General features: G+C 45.8%; 2 protein-coding genes across 4 annotated transcripts in view; both read left to right on the top strand.

Annotated features, from left to right (window-relative positions):
- Nucleotides 1-13,632, top strand: part of LOC309525818 (uncharacterized protein) — a 106,673-nt gene that overhangs the window by 49,783 nt on the left and 43,258 nt on the right. The gene's annotated exons all lie outside the window — the stretch shown is intronic.
- Nucleotides 782-11,182, top strand: LOC309525766 (uncharacterized protein). Of its 2 annotated transcripts, XM_082211283.1 has the most exons (3): nucleotides 782-942; nucleotides 8,975-10,379; nucleotides 10,464-11,182. In XM_082211283.1, the coding sequence occupies exons 1-3, from the start codon at nucleotides 843-845 to the stop codon at nucleotides 11,026-11,028; spliced, it is 2,070 nt and encodes a 689-aa protein (XP_082067409.1). In that variant the 5' UTR covers nucleotides 782-842; the 3' UTR covers nucleotides 11,029-11,182. The 2 variants fall into 2 exon arrangements, with proteins under 2 accessions (XP_082067409.1, XP_082067408.1); XM_082211282.1 differs by having other exon boundaries at nucleotides 8,975-11,182.

Genomic DNA, 13,632 nt, shown 5'->3' with positions numbered 1-13,632 from the left:
AAAAGACACCTACTCCCCACCTTCTGGGACGAAAGAGGGATTATCAGTCATTGTGTGGCTCCTACTACTAACAGGGGACATTGGTGCTATCTCAAAATAGACTAGTTCTATCAAGCTACCCTAAGCCTTTGGGAATCTTGCCACAAGAGGAGGGTAAAGCTCACCTCTGGAGTTTTTGGAGGATATACATGCCTGGTGTTCTTAAGAACACTGCAGATTTAGGACATGTGGAAGATCTATACTTTGATTGCTTCCGTGCCAGGGTGGGGGCCACATTTTGGGACTGTAGTCTTGCGAAAATGGCTCCTCTGCTTCCACATACAGATTTGGTCCCCATGCAACTCTTGACAGAGGTGGATACGGCTACACCATCTGCCTGGCTTGCGATGAGAGAGCTCAAAGATTGTGAATAGGGCTCTCCATACAAAGCACCTAGCATGGGAGCACCTACATGTAATATCTACTCTGCTATTTTCTGCCCATGCTCTGGGGTTTCAGTTTTCAGGCTTGCGGACAGGACGGTGACTGGTTTTTTTTTACCAAGTTCTGTCAGTTATCCCCACTGAGTTCAATGGGTCACTATTGTGCAGACCATGCCAGGCTTGCATGTGGGGTGAGGAGCATACGGAAGAAATTGGAATCACTGGAGATGTTTAGAAATGGGGCTTCTCTTGAGAAGGGGCTGCTCCAATTATTCTTCTCCAGGGGCAGGAGAATATCTAGGGAAAGAGGATCCCTGCAGGGCCTCTGAGGCTCCCTTTGTTTCTTCCTCTCTCCTGCAGCTTGTTTTCGCTTCTTGACTGCTCAGGAAGGATGAAAGAGATCCTGCAAAGCTCATAAGGATGGAAGGGGGAAGATGGACGGTTGACCTGGTCAGGTTGTCTCCTGCATCCCTCCTCACAACCTCTGAGCGTTCCCTCCCAGGGACCTCTGAGAGATCTGGTGAGTTCCAGGGGAGGGGAGATGGGGACATGGATGGAACCGGAGAGGTATTGGGGCTTGCTCGGGGGGCACCATTTCGGGCTCCTCCACCTGCCTGTCTGCACCTTTGACATCTGCAGGCAATTTGAGCTAGGAATACATCACAGCTCTCCTACTACTGCGATGTATTGGCAGCTCAAAATGTCTAAAACCAGTACCGTGATTGAATGCTCTACCAGTGTCAGACAACTTACCAATCCTTCAGGCAGCATTAGAAGTCATGACTCTTGAAAGTAACCTGATCCTGGGCTTCCGATTTGTCTGCGAAGGGAAATGGCAAGGCGGTGAGAGTCGTCCGTCTAAAAGACGACTGTTATCGGGGCTTTTGAGCAGTGGGGGTGAGTGCCAGGGTTAGACACCCCCCAAAAAAGCCCCAAGGGTAGTGGGGTGTCGAGGGGACCAGCCGGGTGTGAAGAGGCTTGCCGTGATTCCCGGAGCCCTGACGCTGTATCGGCAGGTCAGCAACCACACTACCTGGGGTGTACGAGGCATCCATATCTTTCTGGTATAATTCCTCTGTGTATTCTTGCCACCTCTTTTTCATGTCTTCTGCTTCTGTTTGGTCCTTACCACTTTTGTCTTTTATTATGGTAATCTTTGTACAAAATGTTCCTTTCATATCTCCAATTTTCTTGAACAGACATCTGGCTTTTCCTGTTCTATTGTTTTCCTCTATTTCTTTGCATTGCTCGTTTAAGAAGGCCTTCTTGTCTCTCCTTGCTATTTTTTGGAAATCTGCATTCAATTTCCTGTATTTTTCACTATCTCCCACACATTTTGCTTGCCTTCTCTCCCCCGCTATTTGTAAGGCCTCGTTGGGCAACCACTTTGCTTTCTTGCATTTCCTTTTCATTGGGATGGTTTTAGTTGCTGCCTCCTGTATAATGTTACGAGCCTCCATCCATAGTTCTTCAGGCACTCTGTCCACCAAATCTAAATCCTTAAACCTGTTCCTCACTTCCACTGTGCATTCATAAGGGATTTGATTTAGATTGTATCTTACCGGCCCAGTGGTTTTTCCTACTTTCTTCAGTTTAAGCTTGAATTTTGCTATAAGAAGCTGATGATCTGAGCCACAGTCAGCTCCAGGTCTTGTTTTTGCTGACTTCTATAGAGCTTCTCCATCTTTGGCTGCAGAGAATATAATCAATCTGATTTTGATGCTGCTCATCTGGTGATGTCGATGTGTAGAGTCGTCTCTTGTGTTGTTGGAAAAGAGCGTTTGTGATGACCAGCTTGTTCTCTTGGCAGAACTCTATCAGCCTTTGCCCTGCTTTGTTTGGAACTCTAAGGACAAACTTGCCAGTTGTTCCTTTTATCTCTTGATTCCCTACTTTAGCATTCCAATCCCCTATAATGAGAAGAACATCCTTCTTTGGTGTCATTTCTATAAGGTGTTGTAAGTCATCATAGAATTGGTCAATTTCAGTTTCTTCAGCACCAGTGGTTGGTGCATAAACCTGGATTACTGTGATGTTAAAAGGTCTGCCTTAGATTCGTATCGAGATCATTCTATCATTTTTGAGATTGCATCTCAGTACAGCTCTCGCCACTCTTTAGTTGACTATAAGGGCCACTCCATTTCTTTTATGGGATTCTTGCCCACAGTAGTAGATATGATGGTCATCCGAACTGAATTCAGCCATTCCTGTCCATTTTTGTTCACTGATGCCCAGGATGTCAATATTTATTCCTGCCATCTCATTTTTGACCACATCCAACTTACCAAGGTTCACGGTTCTTACATTCCAGGTTCCTATGCAATATTTTTCTTTACAGCATTGGACTTTCCTTTCGCTTCCAGGCATATACGCAACTGAGCGACCTTTCGGTTTTGGCCCAGCCGCTTCATCAGCTCTGAATATACTTGTACTTGTCCTCCACTCTTCCTCAGTAGCATGTTGGACGCCTTCCGACCTGAGGGGTTCATCTTCCAGCGTCATAACTTTTATACAGTGGTGCCCCGCAAGACGAACGCCTCGGAAAACGGAAAACCCGCTAGACCACGGGTGTCAGACACAAGGCCTGCGGGCCGAATCCGGCCCGCCAGACCTCGTCATGTGGCCCGTGTAGCTGCCGCCGGCCGCCAGCCTTCACCTTTTATTCTAGGTTTGGGGGGGGTTGACACAAGGAAGTTTACATGGTGCGGCTCCCTACTCGCCTCCCCCCGTCGCTTTTAAGGACGTGGCTGCTGCTTCAAATGTCCCTGCGTCTCTCAACTTGCGCCTTTGTCGTCGGGGGCTGAAGCGAGGCGGGCAGCTGGCTTCTTTCTCCCGCTCACTGCTCAAAAAGAGCAAGCGGAAGGTCAGGTCTCTCCGTGCCGCGGAGGGGGAGTCTTTCTCCTCGGAGAAACTTTTTTATTCCAGCCTTGGATCTTCTCCGGGGTGCAAACTCGCCCTGCGGGAGGCGTCCTCTTCTCCTTCGCGCTGGATTTCACCAGCCCGGGGCTTCCCTTCCTCTTCATTTCACCTCCCTCTCCATCTTTGCACAGCCAGCCTTTCCAGGACCGACGATGCCTGTGATCAAGTTGTTCTTTGGGAATATGGGGTGGCTGGTGGGGGGGGTGTGAGTGGGAGAGAGAGGCGCGCGCACACACTCCAAACACCCTTAAAATAAATGTAAAGTGGGGGCGGCGATGATGATGGCTGTGATGGGAGGGGGCTGCGTTCCCTGGCACCCCCTCCACTCCCCGCCCCCCACCGCCGCCTTCCTCCTCCTCCTCCTCCTCTTGCAATTTCGCGGCAAGCCAAGCGAGGAAGGCGATCTGGCGCCCGGCTCTCTATCTCAGCTCCACAAGTTGGACTCCGCGCCCGCGCAGCGGTGCTGGGCGGTTCTCCCAGCCTTCCGGCACATGTCAGTCCCGCTGGCACATTCCTGGGAGGAGATCGGACGTGGCTCCTTGCAGCCCTTCTATCACTCGGTCACACAATTGGGCGGCTCGCTCTCCGCCCTGCCAGTAGCTCCACCTTGATCTCTCCCTCCTGCCTCGGGGAAGGAAAGGAAGAAGCCGGAGATCCAGTTGCAGGCAGCGCGCTCGCGCTCTTTCGCCTTTTGCGCTATGCAATGGCACCCCAAGATGGGGGGGGGGGCAGGCGAATTAGCCAAGGAAAATGAGAGTGCACAAGGCATGTTGATGCTTTCCTGTCAGAGCTCTCTCTCTCTCTCTCTCTCTCTCTCTCTCTCCCTCCCTCCCTCCCTCACACACACAGACACACACACACACATTTTATTTACAGCCCCATGCCGTGTATGTTTACTCAGAAGCCAGGCTCACTTTCTTCAACAGGAGTTTCAAGTAAATGCACATATGATTGCAGCAATCGTCTCATTAGGGCTCATTCTTTGTAACAGCTTTGTTTCCTAGTTCTGCTGGATCTCTCAGCAGCCTTTGATACAATTGACCATAACATCCTTCTGGACTGTCTACATTATTACAAAAAACAGTAATAATTGAATGCAGTGACAATAATTTATGATAATAAAGAGTGGACACATAGTCCTACAGATACAACCGGCCCTTTGAGGGTGACCAAACTGCTGATGCGGCCCCCCGATGAATTTGAGTTTGACACCCCTGCGCTAGACGAAAGGGTTTTCTGTTTTGGAGGCGCTTCGCAAAACGAATTTCCCTATGGGCTTGCTTCGCAAAACGAAAATGTCTTGCGAGTTCCTGCGGGTTTTTTTCCCTTTCCGCCCTTTTTCTAAGCCGCTAAGCCGCTTATCAGCTGATCCGCTAAGCCGCTAATAGCGCTAATCCGCTAAGCCGTCAATGGTCTTGCTTCGCAAGACGAAAAAACCGCTAGACGAAGAGACTCGTTGAACGGATTAATTTCGTCTTGCGAGGCACCACTGTATGCCTGTTGTCTTTCTCCATGGAGTTTTCTTTTTTAAAAAAAAAATTGTCAGGGCTGCCTCAGGTCCCAGCTCACAAAGGACCAACGCCAGTTTCTCTTTATATACAGAAGTCTTTATTGAAGTTCATTTTCGGTTTGACAGCCACGGCGCGCAGCCCTACATCTGAAACCCTAGACCGTTGAAGCTCCGTCTGAGTCAGTTCCTCCCCGACACCAGTTTAAGACCCTTGCCTTGGTCCACCTCCTTCTTTGTTCTCTCCTCCGCTGGGTCCTCCTGCCCGTTGGGGTTTCGCCCTTCCTAGACTCTTCCGACGCTGATTCCCCGGATTGTTCTCCCTCCCTCCGGCGGGCTTTAGGACCTGGTTCCCAATCCGGGCTCTCTGCTGTCCCGCGCACCTGTACATTTGAACTTGGCGCGCGCGCCCAGCTCCCAACCTTCCTTCTGATCGTTACACTACTCCTGTCACTGCTTTCCTCCTCTTCCGGGAGGTTAGCTGGTTCTGACCTCCCCTCCATTCCCCCCTTCTCCGATGGAGGCGTGGTCAGCCCTGACTCATCTCCTCTCCCTGCTGGAGGAGATGCTGGCCCTGACACACGGGAACCTTCCCCCCCGCTACGCTCTGGTGGGGAAGCTGGTCCTGATCTCCAGCTGCCGCTTTGGGAGTCCCCGCTGGCCCCTTGCTTCTGGTGCGTCCCCCCTGGGACCCCCCTTGTCCTGACCACCGGCGCCCCCTTCTGGGAATCCTCTGATTCGCTGGAGAGGCTCATGGAATCCCTCGGATCACTGTCATTCTCCCCCCCCGCTGTCCTCAGATTCTTCCCATTCGCTCTCCATCTCCTGTCTCCGCTGTGCCTCTGTCCCTGAACCCCTGACAATAATATTTATTGAGATTTTCAAAATATTACAAAATGAAATAAAAGCAAAGAAAAATACAAAAATAATTGGCAAGTTAAAAAAAGAAGACAAAACCCTCCCACCATATAGATAGGAAAAAAGAAAAAATTCAACAATACCACACAAACAATTAAAACAATTACAAACAATTACAAAAAGGGGGAAAAAACAAATTCATTATTTCCAAATCCTCAACTGTCATCACCTTCTTTCTTAGACCTCCTCCTCCTCCCTTTCTTTGTATCCTAGTTATTAATTATCCCAGCAAATCCTTTCCATATTATAAAAAATTCTGTCATTGCATTACCCTAAACAATCTTAATCTTACCTTTCTATAATAAGATAAATCTTAAAACTTAAATCTTGTCCATACCAGCTTATAACATTCTTTCATAATTCTTTGAACATTTTTACTAAAACCGAGTAATTCCATTCCAGCATTTTTCTAATGCTCATCAATTATTATAAAACACTTCTAATAAAAAGAGAGGAAAAAAACAAAAAAGAAAAATACAAATAAGTCTGATCTTCCAGGCTTTGTCAGTCCTCATTATCACATCAATCTAGCTCATTAACCTGGCAACCTTATATCTGACGCCCTCAAATCTCTTCCTTGCCCCTTCCGCGACTCTTCTTCATGTTCGTAGCTATATTTTCCCTTGTCTCCTGCTCGTGATAACTCCAGCTTAACAGTATTTTCAGCCCTTCTCGACATATCAGCCCCTTTTCCATATTCAACCTTAAATTCCATGTGGTATTTAATAGCATATTTCAGCAGCCCTCCAAGGTTAAGATCCCACACAGTCCCAAACATCTCACGGCTCATTACCATATTTGAAAAGTCCAGACATCCCAGCATTGGGGGATCCATCCAGCCCCCCATTTCCAGACCAAACCAGACATTTTCTTTCCAAATCTGGCTTTTCCCAGGATCATTTGTCCAATCCGAAAACTCATATTCCTGTTGGGCCTGATCTGTCAAAACACACTCTTGATGTGATTCCTGAGTGGGCTCCACATATTTTCCCACTGCCTGTTCAAAGTTTCCCACTGCTTGTCCCAAATTTCTGACCGAAGTCTTCATCCATTTCACTTTTTCATGTAATTGTTCCAGTAGGGCATTTGTTTTGTAAAGGGCACACAACAAGGTTTCTGAATACATTGTTCTGCAAGGTCAGATGCCTGTTCCCACGATCGTAATCTATAACAGCTGCCAGCTCCCTGGAGTTAGTTACAGTTTCACAGTCTCCCTCTAGGGGGAAAACTTCTATTTCTTCTCGCAACAAAATTTTCCCTTTTAAGATACTTTGTCAAAATTTGTTCCTTTCAAATGCGAAGAGGGACGATGGAATCACTATGTTTCTCTTCTTTTCACTATCTGTCAAAACCACTTGTTTCTGGTCAATGAACTTCAAACGTCGGTCCTGACACCCCTGCTCCAGTATCAGGACGGAGGAAAATTACTTTGCTTAAACTCACTTTGAACAATCCAAAGATAGTCCTCCCCCTTCTTCTGTCAAAAAAGGGGGCTTGCACAGTTATAAATGATGGAATCCAATCCTTTAAAGACGATTTTCTTAGCTCTAGTTTAGATAGTCGTTGCTCTGTTCTGTTTACAAAGGAACAGAATGCTGACTTCCTGTTTAGACCTTCCCGCTCCATACCAAATAGAAAAAAATATTTTAAAATCCAATTCTTTTCTGCTCGCTAATCCTTATTTAATGTCCAATTGTTCAAGATTCTAATTACTCACGGGTGCTTATTTTAGAGTCCAAATTGTCCCAGGAAAAAGGCAGCGCTCCTCTGGCAACAGCTATGCGGCTTCGCTCCACGGAAATAGCAGTTGACTCACAGCACCGCGCCACTTCCCCCTCTTCACTTCGGAGTCCGTTCGTGGGTTCTTTCGCGAGTTGGGGGGGCGCTAAAGGTGCCCGCCGAGTCCCATGGTCACAGGCTTCTTCCGCCTGTGATTTATGAAAGGGTCCCCGCTTCGCCGTAGCGGAGAAGACCCATTTCCCGCAGAGCTTCCCCTCCAGTTCAGAGGGAGACCGCCATTGCCTGTGGCGCCACCCCGGAAGTCCCCTCCATGGAGTTTTCTTGGCAGGGATACCCGAGTGGCTTGCCGGTTCCTGCTCAAGGTGGATCATGTTTGGTCAAAACTCTCCACTATGACCTGTCCATCTTGGGTGGCCCTGCACGGCATAGCTCATAGCTTCTCTGAGTTATTCAAGCCCCTTCGCCACGGCAAGGCAGTGATCCATGAAGGGGGGAATAACTTTTTATTTGCTTTTAAAAACAAGGATGATAGGACTAATATACAAATATGTAGACCAAGTATCTCTAGCATATGGTTCACCATTAGTGGTCAGTGTATGAGTTCCGGGTTCCTGAATTGGTTTAAACTGAAAGAAAAAAAGGGAAACAGGAGAGAACAGAGAACATTCAACATTGCATAGCTGAATGCCTAGTCAGGAGCTCTTGCGGCTGTTGTGTTTAGATTAAGAGTGAGTTAGTCACTTTTCCTCTTTTGTCACCAATGAAACAATACAGAGTTAGTCTACTCTTGAAAATGGGAGTGGGGTTCAAACTGAAGAGAGTGATTTAGGTATAAATTAAAATTTAGACCAAATTTAGATTGAGGCAACAGCTGGTGGGGAGTGTGCAGGTGAAGAAGTTGCTGTTTGTTTCACAGACAATTTGCTGGATCTTGACCAGAGAGCTCTGCATAAGGAAGTCAAGGACGAGAATCATGGGGTCATGGACCCTCTTGGTAACGCTTCCTGTTGGATCATAATATCTGTTCTGAAATTAAGCAAGTAACTTTGAAAGTCCATACATACCTCTATGTGATGAACCTTCACTATTTAGATGGAGACCAACAGCATTTGGGATTCTAACATCCCCACCATGAACCCTGAATGGAGGGATATCCACTGTTTTCTCTGCAATTTTTTCCCTTCTAGTCATGCCTTTTAAAGGAATGACCAGATTGTCTGAACTGGCCAGGCCTTCTTAAATGTCAGCTTCAGAGCTTTAAGGGAAATTGGAGATGGAGTGGATTCCAGGATTGAGCCAACCAAAATCTATCCCAGATAAAAACCAAGCAATATGTCAGTTAATACCAGCCAACAGTGAAAACTATAGTAAGGGCTCGCATCTAACTCTCTTCAGTTCCTCCTCTATCACAAGCATTCATTAACTTTGTTCTTCCTGAGGCTCTAATTAGCTTTTCTCTTAATTGTAGATGGTGATGAATTGGAAGGGAAGACCAAGGGGGACCACAATAGAATTCACATAGCAGAGAAGTCAGAAAAATATACAAAGTGCGGAGAGAACATCTGCCAGAGCCCCCAGTCCACCTCACATCAAGGAAAGACCTTTGTTCGGAGGGATAGAATCTCTTCACATGAAAGAACTAACAGCGGAGAGAAATTGCATCAGTGCAGAGAATGTGGGAAGAGCTTCTGTCACCGTCAGAATCTCACTTGCCATCAAAGAATTCATACAGGGGAGAAACCCTATCAGTGCTTGGAATGTGGAAATAACTTCAGTCGGAAAGAACAGCTCACTTCCCATCAAATAATTCATACAGGGGAGAAACCCTATGAGTGCTTAGAATGCGGAAAGAGCTTTAATCGGAAGGATGGTCTCAGTATCCATCAAAGAATTCATACAGGGGAGAAACCCTTTCAATGCCTTGAGTGTGGAAAGAGCTTTCGTCACAGTTCCAGTCTCACTTCCCATCAAGGAATTCATAAAGGGGAGAAACCCTATCAGTGCTTAGAATGCGGAAAGAGCTTTAATCGGAAGGATGGTCTCAGTATCCATCAAAGAATTCATACAGGGGAGAAACCTTTTCAATGCCTTGAGTGTGGAAAGAGCTTTCGTCACAGTTCCGGTCTCACTTCCCATCAAAGAATTCATACAGGGAAGAAACCCTATCAATGCTTAGAATGCGGAAAGAGCTTCAGTCAAAGTTCCAATTTAACTATGCATCATAGAGTTCATACACGGGAGAAACCCTATCAGTGCTTGAAATGTGGGAAGAGCTTCAGTCACAGAGAGATTCTCACTTGCCATCAAAGAATTCATACAGGGGAGAAACCCTATCAGTGCTTGGAATGTGGAAAGCGCTTTAGTCAAAGTGCACATCTCACTTCCCATCAAATAATTCATACAGGGAAGAAACCCTATGAGTGCTTAAAGTGTGGAAAGAGCTTTTGTCGGAAGGATGGTCTCACTTCCCATAACAGAATTCATACAGGGGAGAAACCCCATCAGTGCTTGGAATGTGGAAAGAGCTTTCGTCAGAGAGGTAATCTCACTTCCCATCAAAGAGTCCATACAGGCGAGAAACCATATCAGTGCTTGGAATGTGGAAAGAGCTTTCGTAAGAGAGGTGATCTCACTTCCCATCAAAGAATCCATACAGGCGAGAAACCATATCCATGCCTGGAATGTGGAAAGAGCTTCGGGTATATGCAGTGTCTTAGTTTGCATCAAAAACTTCATACGGGGGAGAAACCATATCAGTGCTTTGAATGTGGAAAGAGCTTCAGCCAGGTGGGCCATCTCACTTCCCATCAAAGAATTCATACAGGAGAGAAACCATATCAATGCTTAAAATGTGGGAAGAGCTTCAGTCTCAGGCACAATCTCACTTTGCACCAAAGAATTCATACAGGGGAGAAACCATATCAGTGCTTGGAATGTGGAAAGAGCTTCAGTATCAGGCACAATCTCACTTTGCACCAAAGAATTCATACAGGAAGGAAACCCTATCAGTGCTTGGAATGTGGAAAGAGCTTTCGTCACAGTTCCACTCTCACTTTCCATCAAAGAATTCATACAGGGGAGAAACCCTTTCAATGCCTTGAGTGTGGAAAGAGCTTTCGTCACAGTTCCACTCTCACTTTCCATCAAAGAATTCATACAGGGGAGAAACCCTTTCAATGCCTTGAGTGTGGAAAGAGCTTTCGTCACAGTTCCACTCTCACTTTCCATCAAAGAATTCACCCAGGGGAGAAGCCCTATCAGTGCTTGGAATGTGGAAAGAGCTTTCGTCAGAGGGGTGATCTCACTTCCCATCAAAGAGTCCATACAGGGGAGAATCCATATCAGTGCTTGGAATGTGGAAAGCGCTTTAGTCAAAGTGCACATCTCACTTCCCATCAAAGAGTCCATACAGGGGAGAAACCATATCAGTGCTTGGAATGTGGAAAAAGCTTCACTAAGAGGATGCACCTTACTTCCCATCACAGAATTCATACAGAGGGAAAACCAAAAAAAGAAAAATAATAACGGAAACATTATTGAACAACCCTTACAAAACACATTTGTATAGAAAAGAGAAAGGGCATGGGAAAATAACTAAAAATACCCTTTATCACATTTGTATCATATCATTTGTCAACACATAGAAAGGCAGGCTCCCCCAGCGCTCCCCTGGGTGCCCCCACCCTGAGTGATCGTTCCACTCTAGCAATAATTACTCAGAATATGCACTCCTGGATAAACCCACCTGTATTTCGTATCCAGCCTTTTCCCTCCCCTTTAGCAAGATGGCACTTTCCCTACATTCCGCCCCCCCAGCCCAGCCTTCAAATCTTAACCACTCAGACAGTGCAATATGACTCTTATTATGATTGTCTAATAATCCAAATTAGTATTTCTCCAGTTTCTAGGTCCAGTTTCTATAAAGCTTTATTAAAGCTGTTCCAACAAATCTCAGTCAAGTCACAGTCCAAAATTATTGTCCTCCTTAATGTTCATCCAATCCTGCTTCCTCTTCTTTTACTAATCTTCTTTCCTAATCCACTGGGGGTGGGGAAGAATGCATATTAAATCCCTTTCCTCATACGAGATCATAGCTTGTGTTATGAACAGTTTCAGGAGTTGCACTGCATCCCCTTTTGCTGGATGTACCTTTTTCTCTGCCGATAATTCCCACACCAGCTCATCCCAATGCAGCCTTGTCTTTCCATGGAGCTCTTTCTCTCTCCTCCTGTTCTTCCCTTACCTGCTCAACAGAACCTTCTGCCACTCCCAGAGACTCCTTTCCAACGACTCCCAGCTTATGACCCACACATTCACCTCAGTCCCTTTTTCTGGAACCCTTCTTGGTCTTCAATGCCAAGGTGCTCCATGTCTGGATGGGGAGCAGAGCTGCAGAAGTTTGTTTGGAGTGGATGCATCTGGTTCTCCATAAATCAGGCAGAGGCAAAGTTCATTGGCAAAAGAAGAACTTTCTACTAAAGGTTTTTCAGCTTCGTTACAGAACAAAGCTTCAGGGGACTTAGCAGATGTGAAAGTTAGAAAATGAAAGTAAGAAAGAGAAACCAGCCCACTGAGCTCACAGATTTATCTTTCTGGCTCTGTGTGACCTTGAGATAACAAAACACAAATCATAATAAATCCAGTTGCCTCAGCAGAAAAGGACAAAACCTTCTGGAAGGAACCAGTGTTTTCCAGTATTTTTGGATTCCGCCCTCGGGATTTTATCTGTGACATTTTGTTCCACTGCCAGAAAAGCATCTTTAGCTCCCTAGTTCCTGTGGCAACACTTTGGTCCAAGTTTCAAACTTTTTAAATTAGCACGGTGGTTAGCTTGTTGCAGGCTTGTTAAGCCTCTTTGAATATAGGATTTCTGGTAAGATCCCTTCTACTCCCTCATAAAAAGACACGACACAATCTTGTTAAAGTCAATATAAAAGTAGTTTACTCATTCAGTTCACAGATGCATCCCTGAAGGCAGACTTGGGTTACAAAAGTGTCTAACTATATGAACTATCCCATAAGGGTGTTAGTCCCAAGTGACTGCAACTGAGCTGTCACTTCTCCTAACATATAGAAAGACAAAATGGAGAAAAAGATCAGAACGTGGAGGACATGTGCTCCTCTACCCAGAATAGGCCACACCTACTTCAAGTCACATGTAGTGGAAGTCTGTCCCAGCTCAGGAGGAAACAGGAAGTTTTCTCCTGAGTAGTAGAAAACATCCCCAAACATGTCCACTGTAGAAATGTTGTACTTGACTGCTATAAGTTTCACATCCCACAGGAAGGGAGCCTGGGTGTCACCGGGTCCTGCCCCCTGCAAGTCAGGAATCTCGTCCAAGACAGATGTTCATCCAACCTCTGCTTTAAAAACTCCATGGAAGGAGAGCCCAGCATCTACCAAGGGAGTCTGTTTCACTCTGGAAGAACTCTTCCTGTCCTAAAGTATTTCCTGAGGTTTAGATGGAATCTCCTTTCTTGTAACTTGAAGCCATTGCTCCATCCTGAACACCTTGCTCTATCCTGCAGGTGACAGCCCTTTCATAACATGTATACGTTGTAGAAAATAACAATTCAATAAAACTGCATTTGGATGATTCTGATTTCTTTTAAGCCTATGGCCTAGCTTAACTGAAAAGGCCTGTGCCTGCTTACCTTTGACGGAACAGAACGAGCTGCTTTTAGGTACTGTATGTAGCAAATGTCTGTTCCAGAACCCTGAAAAGAAAAAAAGTTGGAGTTGTATGCATGGAAAGAGAATCAGCCAGGCATGGCAATTGTGATTTATCTTGAACTGTTTTGTAGATGGAAGAAAGAGGACGTTGTAAGACATTTAGTGGTTAGGAATATTAGCCAAAGTCTTAAAAAAGAAAAACACAAAAAAATAGTTATATGTCATCACACGATTATATGATGAGGGCTTATCTGAAGAGCCAAATGATTTTGGTTAGCTCAGGATGATGACATTGGGCTGCAACTATTAAGATTGCAGCGATCCTTTGGTGAATAGGAATGATGTGCAATTTGCCATTCCATCCCCAAAAAAACCTAGAACCCGAAACACCTTGGGGGATCTCACATTAGAAATCATGACCGTAAAGAGAAAGAATATGAATAACAACTGGGC

The sequence above is a fragment of the Podarcis vaucheri genome (genome assembly GCF_965113315.1).
Source record: "Podarcis vaucheri genome assembly, chromosome: 2".
Taxonomy (NCBI): Eukaryota; Metazoa; Chordata; class Lepidosauria; order Squamata; family Lacertidae; genus Podarcis; species Podarcis vaucheri.
Note: the sequence above shows the minus strand (reverse complement) of the source record. Positions and strands in the feature narration are given on the sequence as shown.

What these genes read in the sequence shown, in the direction of transcription:
- LOC309525766 (XM_082211282.1), top strand. Translation starts at nt 843, where the DNA reads ATGGAAGGGGGAAGATGGACGGTTGACCTGGTCAGGTTGTCTCCTGCA. An exon ending in AGGGACCTCTGAGAGATCTG is followed by an intron (nt 943 to 8,974) that starts GTGAGTTCCAGG and finishes TCTTAATTGTAG; the next exon opens with ATGGTGATGAATTGGAAGGG.